Source organism: Pogoniulus pusillus, chromosome 2 (assembly GCF_015220805.1).
Source record: "Pogoniulus pusillus isolate bPogPus1 chromosome 2, bPogPus1.pri, whole genome shotgun sequence".
NCBI classification, from domain to species: domain Eukaryota; kingdom Metazoa; phylum Chordata; class Aves; order Piciformes; family Lybiidae; genus Pogoniulus; species Pogoniulus pusillus.
Window position 1 is genome coordinate 43,432,688 of NC_087265.1, and position 16,778 is coordinate 43,449,465.

The 16,778-nt window shown below is 40.3% G+C and overlaps 1 protein-coding gene across 1 annotated transcript in view; it reads right to left on the bottom strand.

Annotated features, from left to right (window-relative positions):
- The window catches only part of MYO3B (myosin IIIB), a 234,365-nt gene that overhangs the window by 60,036 nt on the left and 157,551 nt on the right, over positions 1 to 16,778 (bottom strand). Inside the window, exons 28-31 of the mRNA XM_064163275.1 lie at positions 13,385 to 13,496; positions 12,305 to 12,467; positions 11,546 to 11,626; positions 2,785 to 2,905 (exon numbers count right to left, since the gene is read on the bottom strand). Of these exons, the coding sequence (XP_064019345.1) occupies positions 2,785 to 2,905; positions 11,546 to 11,626; positions 12,305 to 12,467; positions 13,385 to 13,496 (477 nt within the window). The remainder of the gene's footprint in view (positions 1 to 2,784; positions 2,906 to 11,545; positions 11,627 to 12,304; positions 12,468 to 13,384; positions 13,497 to 16,778) is intronic.

A 16,778-nucleotide genomic window follows, 5' to 3' on the forward strand; every position in this document is an offset into this window, starting at 1 on the left:
AGAGAAGGGCAACAAAGCTGGTGAGGGGACTGGAACACAGCCCTGTGAGGAGAGGCTGAGGGAGCTGTTTAGTCTGAAGAAGAGGAGGCTCAGGGGTGACCTCATTGCTGTCTACAACTACCTGAAGGGAGACTGTAGCCAGGTGGGGGTTGGTCTCTTCTGCTAGGCAACGAGAAACAGAACAAGGGGACACAGTCTGAAGTTGTGCTGGGGGAGGTATAGGCTGGATGTTAGAAAGAAGTTCTTGACGGAGAGAATGATTTGCATTGGAATGGGCTGCCCAGGAGGCAGTGGAGTCACCATCCCTGGAGGTGATCAGGCAAAGCCTGAATGAGGCATTTAGTGCCATGGTCTAGTTGACTGGCTAGGGCTGGGTGTTAGGTTGGACTGGCTGATCTTGGAGGTCTCTTCCAACCTGTTTGATTCTATGATTCCATGAACATCACTTAAGAAATGAACATTTTCAAAGTCTCACTGAAATCACTGGAACCTGAGGACGTTGCTGAGAAATTTATAGGATTAAGCAATTAATCTGCAACATTTATTGGGGTTAAAATTAAAACCTGCCAGCACTAATGGTAGTTTAGCAATTCCAGGCAAAAGAAGGAATGATTTCACTTATCTGTCTGATTGCTTATAGCAATTAACACTGGGTAAAAGACCTAAATGCCTGTGTATTCCAGATGAGCACCTTCAAGACAGATATCTAAATGCATTTAGATGTTGATTTCTATGCAATTGTGGTGGCTGAATAATATCGTTAAAGGTCTGTATATTTGTGTTTCATAGAGCCCAAACTCACTTCAACAATTATTGAACCATAAAATCTTGAGCCTCAAGGGATGTACCACTAAGGAAGCTGTGCCTAATCCAGAAAAAAAATCATTTGTTTGGAGAGCAACAAAGAATTTCAGAAATTATCTAATGGGAAAAGGGAAGAAAATCATTCCTGGCTAACTACACACAAAACAGATGAAGGAAAAGGTTTAAGGAGGCATTGAGTGTCCAAACAAGTCCAGGTGAAAGCTCTAGATCATCTGGAGAACAAATGACCATGTGATCATCAATAGTTTTAAAGAGATCACAAGACACAAAGCCCCTAAGTACTTAAAAGACAGAAGAAGTTGTATGTGCAAGAAGGGAATCATAAACTGGGAAACTCCAGTGAGCAGTAAGGCAACCCAAAGACACAGCTATCATGGTAAATTGCAGTGGGCTCATTCTTTTCCCTGAAAATCATTACAAAACCCATTTACTTATTTAGCACTTGTCTACAGAACTAAACATTTTTCTTGCTCAGAACACAATACTGTAAGGGAGACATCCTGGAGCAGCATTAACCTGCAGGAATATATCATATGACTCTATGATTCAGCCTGTATTCCTGTAGCTTAATAGTGCTCCAGGATCTCTCTTGCAGTGGTTACACCTGAACAAAATCATAAAATCAACCAGGTTGGAAGAAACCTCCAAGATTCTCCAGTCCAAGCTATCACCCAGCCCTGGCCAACCATCTAGACCACGGCACTAAGTGCCTTATGCAGTCTTTTCTTGAACACCTCCAGGGATGGTAACTCCACCACCTCCCTGGGCAGCCCATTCCAATGACAGTCACTCTCGCTGGCAAGAACTTCCTCCTAACATCCAGCCTATACTTCCCCCGGCACAACTTGAGACTGTGTCCCCTTGTTCTGTTGCTGCTTGCCTGGCAGAAGAGACCAACCCCCACCTGGCTACAACCTCCTTTCAGGTAGTTGTAAACAGCAATGAAGTCACTCCTGTAATAATGCACCAGAGCATGTAGCAGACATTCTTCAATCTAAATTATCAGACATTAGCATGGAAGTAAACATAACTCAATATTACAAGCATATATAGAGAAAAAAACCCACCATTTTGGAGAAGTTAACAATTACTTAGAAAACTCATCCTCTTAATGGGATAATAGCATCTACTTACAGTCAAGCATTTCACTGATTTCTTCAGTAAACTCTTTAACAGTTGTAACAGAACCTGCATTTATATGCTATGTAGGAAACATATAAAATAGCTGACATCAGAACTGGAAGAATTACTGAGATGTCCTCATGTCCAAGCCACAGCAGGAGAGCTTGCCTAACTCTTACTCACTGAAACTTGCTAATCAAAGGGATTAATCTAGCAAATGCAGCCACCTCTCCTAGAACACTGTTGGGGGGACAGACTTCAACAACAGCTAAAGATGTAACAGATCCTTCTTGTCTCTCATACCAAAGGATACCAAATGTCAGGGGGACACTTGTCTATAGTGACTCTATTGGTAAAGAAAGTTACAAAGAAGAGAGTACTGTTATTGCAATATATGCTATTCCTAGACTTTCTGTCAGTAACTTGTCCATTTGCTTTTTACAACTCTTCCCTATCTCATTGCTGGTCTGCATGGAGCTTTAAAGGCACAGAAGGGTAACTTCTACTTCTTAAGACTTTTATGCACTAGATTCAATTCTGACATACTGAGCATGTGTAATCCTGTCTGCAATCTAAGGTCTTCTGTATACTTATAAGAAGTGCACAGAATCAGAACAGCAACTTTGGGCAAACAGCACCTCAAGTAACTCTAACTCTGTTAACTGGTCAAGCATTGAGATGTCTAAGCTGGTGGAGGACCTGGCTAATCTACAGGTGTTCATACTCAGTAGAAGATTCCCTAAGAGCTGGCTGCCATGATGACACTCCTGCTCCTTTCAGATCTCTGTGTGGAAATTGGCTTCAGGTAGATAGGAGACAGCAAAGGATTCAACTCACCAGTGCTCTTTGCAGCCAAAATCAGAAGTACAGCAGTTGCTCACAAGTCGAGGACCTGCTACATAGTCAGTGCTGGTTTTCAATCTTGAGTAGTTTTTACGAACAATATATCCCCTGAAAGCTAAAAAACATCATTATGAGTCAAAGAAAAAAACCTGCAGAGTCTAAAACACAGATTGGTACCTGGCTCTGCAGGCTCTGCCTTCAACTTCTACTGAACCAGCAGACAGAAAGAACACTTAGCACCTTACAGGAGCGGCTCCAATGTTTGCAGTCTTAACAACAGCTGGAAATTATCCAGGGACTTAAACTCTGTTACAGTGATCATTTGGTACAGTCCAGGCAGAGAAAGCAGTAACATTTTAAAGTCATATACATCCTTTCTTTCCATGGGTTGTCTCTGGATTTTGGCACCTAAATAATTCTGCAGCTTTATCTGACATGAATTTGCTTGAATTCTTGATACCTGTCAGCAGTTAGTAATAATGTTCCAGCACAAACCACTGATAGTGATGCATACTGCACTTAGAACAAAAGACTAAAAGAGTGTTGTGATGTGCATCCAGAACTTTTTAAGGCTTATATCTTGTAGAGTTTATTTCAAGCACTATTTAGAGTAGAAGTACCTTGATAAAAGGGGAGAAAGAGCCGAATAGTGAAGGAAGTACATCATCAGTGCCGTTGCTGAAGTGCAGAATGAGCAGCTGCTGAATAAGAAGGCTGAGCTGTTTATTAGTCTAGCAAGACTTCAACTTAAACAGTGAAACAATATGTAAAAAAAAATTGAGCTCAGATCAGGAAATACTATGGTTTTGAGGAGAAAACAAAATATCCCTGTTCAGGAAAAGCTTTTAAGAACACTAAACAAGAAGAGTCAGCCTGTAGATTAATTACCCAGAAGAGAAGAAGAGATTTCTCATTTACCTCAAGGTAAAACGCTACAGTGTGGTGTAGGATAGGCACAGAAACAGGGTTTAAGGGAACCTCATGTAGGAGCATGGGCAAGATACTACAAAGAGAAAGCAGGAGGTAGAATAAACACAGAACATAGAATAAATCCAGAACAGAGAAGATGATCAGAAGATTAACAAGTTTTGCCTGTAATTCATGCCTCTAATTTTACAACTAAAAAGTAGGCATTACCTACACAAGAGAGAATAACAACTCTGTAGAATTTGCAATTCCTCAATTATTGCCAAATTATGAGATAATGATTTCCATTTAATTACTCTTATAAATTTAGCTCCCTATACGTGTGAGTTTTTGTATAATGGTGGAGGAAACAAAACAGAGCTGCCTTGATTATATTTATGCTTTCTCTTAGGAAAGGGCTGTAACTAATCCCTTCTTCTCTATTTTAATTCCTGTAGAGTGTTAATGGTTTTGTCAGCCATCTATCTCCACAAAAACACACTATGTTGCACTTACTTGAACAATACAAAGAAATGAAAACCATTTGAAAGGTTCAAGCTGTGGTGTGCAACGCACCATAACAATCCAGGCATTTCAATGCTACTGAGGTTTCAAGGCTAAAAGCTGCAAAACCTGAGTCTGCATGAGAAGTTACTAAAATGAATAATCATTCACTTTACAGACGGCATGACAGAAGCTGGGCCTGCTGAGGTGTGGTACCAAATACAGAGCTCAGGTATTGTGAGGCTGAAGAACTTTCTGCCCTTAATAATGAGACTGGAAAAGTCTGCCTGTTTGGTGGATATGAGGCAAGCATTTCCTTGCCCCATATTATCAGGCTTCCAATCCTTACCTATCTCCCCTACTGACCAAACAAGGAGCCTACTCTGATAATAGCAGCAGAGACAGCTGGCCAGCAGCCACCTCTCTGCAGCTGAAACGTGCTGTGCATCAGTCAGTTGATGGACTGCCATAAAGAAACACTCAAAAAATCCTCAGTGATTCCTCAGCTTTTAGAAGTTCTTTGTGTGTCTGTAAAATCAACACTAATACCTAATGTGATTTTATTTCTTTACTTTTCCCCCCATAGATGGTTCTTAATGTCAGAATAACCGTTTGGATCTTTTCCTCAACAACTACATAAAACCTGCTATATCTGATTTAACAAAAATTGTTTTTATCTTATGTTTTCATAATTATTTTAAACATCTACTCCTCTTCAACTTAACCTTTCTGCAAGGTTGTTTTGAATGTTCTTCTAGAATACTTTGAATTTGACAGGTAACTGGCTGTATTTTTCCTACTTTCCGTTTGACTCATAGGATAACTGAAGCAGCAGGATAAACAAATCTCTCTCTCAAAAGCTTCATTGAGCATTAGAAGTACTGCATCTTTTCAACATTTATTAACTGGATCTATAATGTTTCAAAAGAAATGCATATGCAGAGAATTCTACTGGAGGAGTCTGAGAGGCTGGGAAGCTGCTCCATCACAGCAATTTGCATTACTGACTGGTGCTGGTTTTGACACTAAGCACTTGGCTCAAAGAGTGTGAAATTAGCAGACTCATGTTGCTACTGCTCCATGAACAATCACTGCATCATTGAAGAAGAATGATTACCAGCTGTCAGCTCATTTTCACCTTATCCAGTCTATATTCCAAACTTTCCAGTAATGGTATCTTTAACCCTGATCTTTACCAAGCCAAACATGGCAGATCTGAAAAGCAACGTAAGAAAAGAACTTAATTTTAGCACTTCTGTTAGTAACTTGATGTTAAATGTTTTATGCGGCACAATTTAGGACGAGTATTCTTATTTCTTTTACTGATCAATTCTCACACAAAGTGAGTTTTCTGTCAGCTCCAGCATCTAGTAAATCAAGAACCTATATAGCTCAGAGTCTGAAATTTAATGTCTTGCAGTTAAAACCCTTTATTTGAAGCTCCAAGTACCAAGGCATATACATTACACACAATGTTGCGCAATTCTAGGTAGGAAAACGCAGCTATTTTCCCTCTGATTCCCACAGGAAATATATAGTTACAGAGCAAATTGTGAAGCACAATATAGAAAGATTAAAGCTAAACAATCATAGGTCTCTACAAGAGGTATAAAGAAAGGAGATGAAGTAAAATGGCAGAAAGATTCATTCTCAGAAGTGAAAATCACGTTAATCAGATATTTTCTATCTGTAATATCACCTTAAAATAGCATAAAGCAGCAACTTGGAAATGAAAGATCATGCCTGCTGAAAAGAAGCTATGGTAGTTTGTAATCAGAAGTTGATTTGCTATGAACTTTCTTAATTTGTCTAGTTAAAAGAGCATTCTACAGCTTAACTAACATCATCTGACAGGATTTGGAGCCCATGAATCTGATTCTTCACTCCATGTCAAATTAATTCTAATGAGCGGTAAAAGGCACAGAGAGTCACATCCTTTTCTAGGTCCCATGAACACTTCCTCTTTCACCTCTCACTCTGGAAGAATATTGGGTGATGCTTTCAACAGAAATAAAAAACAACAACTCTTGTCTTTAGTTCTCTAGCAGAAGCATTATGAGAAAGCAATTAATGAGTTCTCACACGCAAACAGTAATGGCCAGTGACAAACAGTGACTATCAGGAAGCACCAAGGCTGCCATCAGGACTGGTGTCACTGAAGCACGTCAACTCTCGGACACAAGGTTTTCAATTACCATGGATTATAGACCTTGAGACTTGGTAAAAAGATGATAATTGTCAAACTCTGTCAATATCAGGAAGAGAAAGGAACAGGTTTTCTGACATGTTGTTGGACAGTGTATGTTGTTGCCTCTCTCTGATTTTAGCAAGGCTATGAGATTTAGGAAGAATCATCTCCTTTTCATCTCCTCAGAAACAAGAGAAAATCAATCAGAAATGCAAACATAGTCACACTGACAGAGCCTAGCTCAAAGATGGGAATAGAACACAGAACCTCACACTTTAACATGATAAGGCCTTCTCAGACTTTTTAAGATGTTCTGCTGCACAAGAGCAGCAGACTTTTAATGGTTACTAGAGACAGAGAGTAAAAGAGAAGAATTAATAGATGACCTAAACTACTACAGAACACAGAGAGATGGAAAATGAAGTTAACCAAAGCTGTGCAAGCTGTACAAACCAGTCTGGTTTACCCTGAATGTGAATTCAAGGTAATACAATCGGTCAGTTCAGCAGCCTTTAAGGGAAGCACTCATCTCTGCAATGGTTCTTATACTGACAACATAGTTAAAAGACAGAAAAGTAATTACATAAAAGAATAAAACTTGATCTGCTATATAGTGGTTGTTATTTTCAGGGAAATGAAGAAAATAGATGCATTTTTAGATATGAAGTGCTTTGAAGTTTTGGGAACATTTTACTCATGTAATTCTTAGAACTATACAACAGTATTGGCCAAATGCTTGCACACACATATGTACATAGTGATCTAAATAGATGGATAAATACAAAGCTTTCAAGAAACACTTCCTTGTCTTCTGTTGAAGCCAGCATTAAATATTTGCTGTTGAAAATTCCAAAGGTAACCTTTTCACTAAAAGCTTGTATTTATTATAAATGTAAAACAGCAAATTACAGTTGTTCTCAGGTCCTCTTTTTTTTATGATTATAATGGAGTAAATGTTGCCAGAAGCTCGTTAGAGATAAGCAAATAGTGAGCAGCATTGCATGGGCAAAAGTTAAGGAAAGAAAGAAAAGTTTAAAAGAAAACTTAAAAAGGGATGCTTCATCTTGTTTCCTTTTGAAAATCTATCACTTTGTATTAAAAAAAGACCCCAAACACCAAATCTTGAGCTCCTGATACAGAATCTTCCAATAGAATGTGACATATGGTGAGTGTGTGAGCACGTGTTGGAGGAGGAGATGGTGGCTCAATGGATTAGGCATTTGTCTTTCACCTCTGGAAGCATAGTTAAACTCAGTCCTGACCAGAGCTGCACAGTATATTCCAGATGGCTAAAGTAGGCCTAATTAAAATGAATTCAGTGATGTCACCTCGGATCTAAGTGAATTGCATGCACTACTCATTTGGCATTTTGGCAATGTCAGTTCACAAATGAAATAACCAGATTAAAACCCTCCCTTAAGTCTTTCAGGGCAACAGTCACACTGCATGGAAGTAGATGCTACCACAGCTAGAAAATGCAATTTGATCATTGTGTTTTCTGTTGTTTTAAATTTCAATTAATGCATTATTCGAATACAAAGAAGCACTAAATGAGACTTGCATATGAGGTAAATCAGTGCAGCAACATTTCAGCCAGATGATTCAGTGGATGGACACTGATTTAAGGCAGCCGTGAGTCTGGCAACATCATTAAAAAATATTATTTATTTTAACAAAATAGTTTTCCTTTCAAGTAGATGTAAATGACAGCAATACAAATCTCAGTTACAAAGAAATAGAAAGACAAAGTATTAACTCAAACACTTTACCCAAAAATCATTCCTTGGAAGAAGTGAAAAAGTAGCATTTTTTAACCTTCACAGTTTGGGAAAGTGTGACTGAAAGATGCAGAAAAGACCTTGTGTATCTTTTGTACCATTTCAGCCCCAAGTCTAATGACATCTGTTTATTCTGAAAACCTGTGATGTAGATATGTAGAAGTAGGGTAGCTTTTTCTTCCCCACTTAATTTAAATTCACAATTATTTTGTTTCCTTAGCAAGGGTGTTTTCTCCCATGTGAAATAATGACTTTTTTTGTGTGTGTGTGTGTGTAATATAACGCACTCAGGAATTGCATCCTCACATATATTGTGAGGGTTGTTTTTTTCCTAAGTTTGTTTTTTCTTCCAACATTGCTTCAATGGATAGGGAACTGCTGGGCCCACAGAGATCTCCAGACCACCAGCTCATGTATTTGAAAGGCATCTGTTTATTTTTAAAATGCAAATGCAGCCTACCTCAAAGACTGACTTGCAAGAAATGAACAATCTGAACAAGTCAAGAGGTTTCCAATCAGGAGCTGTGTTCCTCCTTTATATCAGGCTATGATCACTTGCTGTCAAAACCACTTAAACAATATCCTGGAATGCGAATGAAGTCCCCCCACAATTAAAATGAGCAGGATAATCCTGCAAGAATTATTCAGGCAAATCATTTTTCACACAGTTTAAAGTAATGATAAGGTCATTTACAAAAGAAATCAGCGCCTTTGAAATGCTGACTTGTAGACAGAGGACTGCCTGGAGGAGGGCCATAGATAACAGTGAAGACTGGCCTCCTAACACTACCCTTGCAGTCTTTGGAACTGATTCTGATGAAGAGAAGGCCCAATAAGGTTAATACCCCTACTTTGATCTCTGTCAAAGCGTACCAGCAAGAATTAATTTACATTTCAGATGAAAAAGGTTGACAGCATGAAAAGGCATCTTGTTTCTGGTATGTGAATGTGCTGTAATAGATCGGGAATTCTGAAAGGAAGTTCTGAGGAAGCTAAAGGGATAAGCCGAGCGGCTGCTTTTATTGGGAAAGAGATGAAAGGAAAACAAATTTCAATATGCGCTCTTCTGTAGAAACATGTAAGCCAAATGCTTCCTAAATTTCAAGGCCTGCTTGAGGTAGGGTGTGGGGTGGGTGGGGGGCAGGGAGGGAAAGCAGAGGGAAGTACATATATTTTAATTACGTGGGTTTGCTAATGTCTGGGTGACAAATGCAAAGAACCTGTCTTGCTGACTGAAATGGCTCATTAAAAAAAACCCCAAAACATGCAAAAAGGTGTTCATACTCTATTTTACTGAAAAGCTGCCTTGAACTACATACTCGTGTTATAAGATATTCAGGGAAGGGAGAGATTTGGAGTTGCCTTTGTCTCCGTATCACTAGGCACTTGGGCAATGTAATGTAAACCACAGAAAGACTGTCAGTGTATTTTAAACTCTGGAAAATGGCCACCATTAGCAAGCACGAGCTTTGATTTAAAACACAGAGGAAAGGTGCACAAGAATTTTCAAACAAGGGCTCCTAGATGTGGGTTTCCAAAGGGAGACAGAAATGTGTCGAGGATTATTGTTATACTCCTTTGAATGCAGTGCCAAAGATAGGAGGAGCAGACAGCCTAATTAATACAAAGGTGCACTGTGTCACTTTTAACCCTATAGTTCTAGTGCTTATTCACCCAGACTGATCACTGAAACTGTCAAGTGCCGGGTTATGCAGGAAGACAGTGTGTGTGTTAATGGGAAGAGTGCTGACAGCATTCCTCCAGCATTAGGTTCAGCAGAAGTGTCCAAATTTAAGGCTATGCACGCAGTAACAGTGCCATGTTCAGCACAACCTCTAAGAGATGGACGTAAGGAATGCAACTCTGAACCTCTTCCACATGTGCAAGCTGCAGAATACACGAGTTGCTTTCTCCAAAGAGAGAGTAATGAGCATCTGTCCTCCTACAAGGTTAAGAGTAAAAACTCTAAGGCAGAATGTCCCCTGTGGTCTCCAAGTGATATTGCTATGCAACAGCTTCCTACTGAACCTGAAGTAACTCTCACCTTAAGAAACTGGCAATAGTGGGGCAGTGATGGGTTGACTGCTTCACTTTTTTTTTTAATGGCAAAAGGCTGTTCTATGCCAGGAAACTGAAGTCCAGGTACATGTAAGTCCAAGTGCAAATGTAGCAAATACTCCAGAAAGTAGTTGAGGGTACTTTTAAGAGCTACTCTTTGTGTTACCATGTGAAAACAACAGTAAATAACAACACAAAGGAGACAAAGGAGGGGAGAGAGTTCTTACACAGTCCTTCAGTGCTTGTTGTAATATGAGAAAAAACATAGCAGTTCTTCATTTAGTAGAATGTTCTGCATTTGACCCTAGAGCTATAGTTCATGACTCCACATGCATGCAAAGCTATAAAATGTTACTTCATCCTAATAATACTCTGTTCAATTCTGTAACTGAACTGGCATTCTGTTTTCTGATGAAAGTCACAGGGATGTTTCATTCTAGAGTAGCAAACTTAGACAAAAGAACAAGTTGATTTACTGGAAATGGCTTGACAACCAAGTTAAAGAATATTTAAAGCACATATTCTTTTAGACTGACTTCAGACTGTTTGATACAAAACAGAGAGGTGACAAAGCTAGCAGAATAAAGGTGGTATGTTAGTTTACCTGTACAAACATTTACTTCAACTAATTTTTGATCAGCAACAGTCTTTCAGCCTGGGGTTGGATGTGGAAGGTGTATTACACTTCATCATATGGAAGCTGCTTCATATTGGCAGCATCTGAAGACACCACTGACTTCACTGCACTGGTTCTTAGATTTCTGTGCCATATGGTACCCTGCTCTCTACTAGAGACCTACACAGCCCTATGGGCCTGTTACTCCAATAATCTCTTTAAAGTTTATTCAAATTCATATTGATATGGCTGCATAGGAGTCTGGCACAGAGTCAAAAGATTGGTCAAACCTGGCAAACCCAGCAAGCAGTCAAAACAAAAAGCTGGGAACCTGCCAGGATCAGGGCTCACAAAGACAGAGAAATGCATGTCCAGCACCTCTCACCCACATTTTCATTCAAATTAATGCAGTGCTTCAGATCAGCTCTACATATAGCTGAATCATACTGACTGTGCTCAGAATAATCTTAAAGAATTAACAGTTTATGATCAGTATGTTTTGCTGCCATAGAAGCACTTGCAAAGAGCCCAAAGTGCCTGGTACCTATCACCAATGTCTTTTGATACTGAAGAACAAATGATCAGAAGTAATGTTTTTGGTAGCTTTTGTTTGCTCCATATGTATTTCTCTTGGCTATAAACACTGACATATGAAATCACCCACAGCAAAAGAGGTGTTGGCAACTGAAATAATGTTTTAATTACCTGCTTGAATACGTATAGCGGCATCAGTTCTTCTGTTCCTTATTTCCTTGTACTTCCTGCGAGCTTCATATCCTCTCCAGGCTAAAAATACAAACCCATGTGCTGGAAATTACATTTATTTAAGGAAGTGCTACAGAGTCAGAAATGTGCTGAAACTTTCATCCCTCCTGCCATAACTGCTCCAGCCCCCACCCTCAATACCTCTTCCCCACCCACATGCTGAACTCTGGGTTCACGACTGCAGTATTCACATACTCACAACTTCAAACACTGCTTCGCTCGTCCAAATTTTAATCATCACCATGTGCTCGCTGATGTCTTGACCCAAAAGGCAAAGGTGCATGATCATGCCAGCACAAGAACTCCCCTCCTCACTCAGCTCCCCAAATTTGATGTTAGGGAGCCTGCTACATTAAAGATAATCACCCTCTCAGGTCCACCCTGCAACATACGTTATCTGTTATACAACTTACATGGTGGGTGGAGCAGCCTACTGCATCACTCTAGTGTAGATACACCTAACAGTATTTTCATTTTGTACACAGGTATCACATTCAAATACTAAAACATTCAAATAAAGAAATCATAAAATACTATGATGACATCTTAGAAGCAAAGCTGTAACATCTGCCTCAATTAGCTGGAGAGAAAAGCACCTCTGGTTATTTTGATTTCACAGTAAACTGTTACAGAGGAATAACATACATGCAATTTAGAAATGCAAAGACACTCAGTGAAATAGGGAATATGAACATTTACCTGACTGTATGGTAACAGCACTATTTTCTCTTTTTTCTTTGACTTTCTTGTATCTCCTTGCTCCAAGCCATCCCTTGATATAGGCTTGCATAACCACCACACGCCCTATAACTTCTCTCAGGAACAAATTTAATTGTTCTATATGGTAATACTTCAGAAAAACCTGAAACAGAACAACAACAAATGAGTACTACATGCAAGCAGTAACATAACCTCTCATATTCTGCCTTTTCATTAGTCTTCTGTTAGCCTATTTTAGGGCATCATTGCTGAGAAAACTCGTAAAGTACTGATTGCTGATATCGTAGCAATCTTGTGAATCAAATATTTGCTCTCAGTGTCCTTATAGAGTTTTATAATTTCACTGATTATAATCACCCCATTGCATGACAAATCACATATTTATCTCATTTATAAAGTAAACTGGCCAGGAGGATGTTTTCAATAATGTTGCCTTTCTTCACAATGGGAAGGTAAATTTTGGGTTGAATTTGGTTTTAGGCATAATATTGTCCAACACCATTCTGCTTCAGAAGGCAAATCCCATGGCTGCTTACATGTACTTTCTCTGGGTCTTGAGAAGAAAAATTCTCCTTGTTTTGTTTTTGTGTACTGTAAACCAACTCAGGATACTGTGTAGCATCCTTTTTTACAGAACTCATCCACTCCATTTTAAACCATGAAACAAAAGGCTCTTGACAGAGCCAGAAGTATCTTACCAGAAACTTCATAAACAATGTACTAATCAGGCTCACAGGATGAGACAGAGTGTGAAGTTTCAGTCATGCCATGATGAAAAGCAAGAGCATCTTCAGGGAGGCACTACTACAGCAGGCACTGACAGATGTACTATTCTTATCAAGGCAGCCATGTGCAGAATGCGCTATAGGGAGGTACTCAACTCACCCTTCCTCTTGCAGCACTAACTCAGCTGGCTTAGGAGTGCATGCTTATAACCTAGGAGGTTAACTGAAGCAAATTCTTTGCTCTTCTATTCATTCATGCATTACTTTTCAAGCCACTATTAGACAAGTTTTGCTAAAAGAAGAATATCCTTGAGAAAATGTTAGCGCTCTCTACCTTGGTTTTCCCAAGAATCCAGTTGTCCAGTTTAGATTTCTCCAAAATGGCAAGACAGTTTTCTCTGCTGCCAAGGGGAGTCTCATGTGCCTTGAATGCAAGGTAATAATACCTGAAAAAGCAAATGACAAAGAAAGTATTGACTTGACAATCAATACATACTCTCACTGCTCTTCGCTAGCTCAGAGCAGCACCTTTACAACTCGTAGGCCAAATCCTGCTTATACTCAGTTCTCATCATAAATCGTGACACAAGTGTCACAAACTTTGGAGCATACACATGACAAGAAAGTAAGTGGTACCACAATGATGACAAGAAAATCCCCACTTGGTATAATCAACCATAAAAATCTTTCACAAACCAGTGTGACTTTGGAAACAGCCTCTGTTTGCTCTGAATTTTTCAGCTGAATGAGTGAATGAATGAATGATAGGGTGTAACAGGTTAAAGTGAACCAAGTTAAAGTTAACCTGTCTGTTTCCCCCAACACACAAAAATCTCTGGGCTGAGACAGAGTGAGAGAACAGCTTAACATAAGAGACAACATAAATGCACCATTACCTTAGCCTCTTTACAAAAAAGCAAGCCGTAGCAGCAAGCAGCAGCAAGCAAGCTACAAATCCAAGCCAGGGAGCTACTCCCCCTCCCTCCCTGTCCTGCTGCCATCTCAGTGGAAAAGAGTCAACATCCAAACCCCCAGAACCCAAAAGAAGCACCTGGAACAGGAAACCTCTCGTGTTGCAGTCTGAACTTCCATAATAATTTGCTCCAGCCAGCACTTTAATTTTGAAGCTGGCATGAGGCAGGATGGTAGCAAATATTCAACTTAACCCATGGCACAGAGAGAAGGAGGAAAAGTGATAGACATCAGAGTAATAAGGGAAGGCAAAAATAAACCTTCTGTATATTGTGGAAAATAAGTAAGCCATCTACAGAGCTGGATAATATATGGGGACAGCTACATGTCACTGTAACCTCTGCTGAATTAGCAAGTGCTCCTTGAGGTGTTCAAACTAGCACCAAAGAAAGGCAGGCACCAAAAGCAAGTTATGCCTGACAAAGATATTAAACAGCATCAGTCCTAGTTCCCCTGATGAACACCAATTGTCATTTGAGCCACTAACTATGACTTTTTGAGTCATCAGTGGGCCCTCATGGCCAAGGCCAGCAGTATACTGTGGTGCATTAAGAAGAGTGTGGCCAAGGTTGAGGGAGGTTCTCCTCCTGCTCTGTTCTGCCCTGGTGAGGCCAAACCTGCAGTATTGTGTGCAGTTCTGGTCTCTCCAGTTCAGGAGGGACAGGGAAGTACTGGAGAGAATTCAATGCAGAGCCATGAGGATGATGAGGGGACTGGAGGATCCCTCTTGCAAGCAAAGGCAGACAGACCTTAGCCTGGAAAAGCAAAGACTGAGAGTGGGATTGTAACAATGCATATAACTATCTAAAGGGTGGAGGTCACAGGGATGGGTTAGGGTTAGGAAAAGGGGCAACTGGTACAAACAAGACAGGGGGTTTCACTTGAAATTAAGGAAAAACATCTTCACTTTGAGGGTGATGGAGCACTAGAACAGGCTGCTCAGAGTGGCTGTAGAGTCTCCTTCTCTGGTACTTACCTGGACATATTCCTATGCAACCTGATCTAGGTGAACCTGCTTTAGCAGTGAGTTTGGACTGGATGACCTCCAGAGGTCCCTTGCAACCCCTGCAATTCTGTGACTTGATGATTCTGTGAGCAAGATCATCAAACCAATTCCTTATCCACCACATATTTTACCTATCAAATTCAAGTCCTTCCAATTCAGAAATCAGGAAGTTGTGGGGACAGTGTTAAACACTTTGCACAAGTCCAGGTATATGATGTCAGCTGCTCTGTTTCTGTTACCCCATCAGAGAAGGCCAACAAATTTGTCAGGCATGATTTGTCCTTACTGAAGTCAAGTTGGCTGCCACCAATCACTTTGTTTTTCATGTGCCTTAACACAGTTTCCAGAAGAATCTGCTCCATGATCTCCATCATGAGAGTGGTGAGACCCTAGAATGGGTTGCCTAGGGAGGTGGTTGAGGCCCCATCCCTGAAGGTAAGGGCAGGCTGGATGAGGCTGTGGCCAGCCTAATCTAGGGTAGGGTGTCCCTGCCCATGGTTGGAACTAGATGATCTTTGTGGGCCCTTCCAACCCTGACTGACTATGATTCTATGAAATAAAAAGAACTATACAGGAAGTATTTTCCATGGTCCCATGGACTTGTGCACCTTCAGGAACCACCTTCTCAGGTGGTCTCAAACCTGATCTCCACTTTCATAGAATCAACCAGGTTGGAAGAGACCTCCAAGATCATCCAGTTCAACCTAGCACCCAGCCCTATCCAGTCATCTAGACCATGGCACTAAGTGCCTCATCCAGGCTTTTCTTGAACACCTCCAGGGATGGTGACTCCACCACCTCCCTGGGCAGCCCATTCCAATGCCAATCACTCTCTCTGGCAACAACTTCCTCCTAACATCCAGCCTAGACCTCCCCTGGCACAACCTGAGACTGCATGCCCTTGTTCTGTTGCTGGTTGCCTGGCAGAAGAGATCAACCCCACCTGGCTACAGCCTCCCTTCAGGTAGTTGTAGACAGCAATGACGTCTGCCCTGAGTCTCCTCTTCTCCAGGTTAAACACCCCCAGCTCCCTCAGCCTCTCCTCACAGGGTTTGTGTTCCAGGCCTTTCACCAGCTTCATGGGAAGTTCTTAATTTTCTGAGTTCTTGCTTTTGCATTCTGTAATATGGGTGGTGTGGTTAGAACCCTTGCTGGTAAAGACTTGAGTCAAAAATGTTTTGAGTACTCTAAAGACTCCCCCAAGTAAACAATGCCTGTTTTTCTTATCAAATCCTGTATTAACAAATGCTTTTATAACTGTACATTTATCTGTCTTCTAAGAAAGCAAGTCACTCAGAATGACAGCAACTTTACAAACCACAGGAGCAATCTCAGTTTCTGTGTGTATAATTTCCCAATATTTCAAAAAAGCTTCCTCTAAAAGGTGTATTTCCAAATGTTTTGATTGAGCTAACCCCTTCTCAGAAGATTACTGTAACTGGGTAAACACCCTGGGAAGTCAGATTTTCAACATCAGGTTTTCATTTTCCTATGAAACATATGGCAGAAATTACTCATCAGAAATAAATTCTTTATATTTCTTTTACAGGACTGATCTTGGAATTTGCATTCTTCACAGTAGAAGGTCTCTAGATTAGTGTTCCAAAGTTGAAATTTGTGTACTTTTAAAAGCAAAGACTTTGTTCTCTACCTGGTGCTCATTTTCATGACTGAAAATCACAGAACTAGCGATGCACAAGTAGTTTGACTTGATGTGCTCAGAGTAATTGTATGCAGCACAGCATGTGCT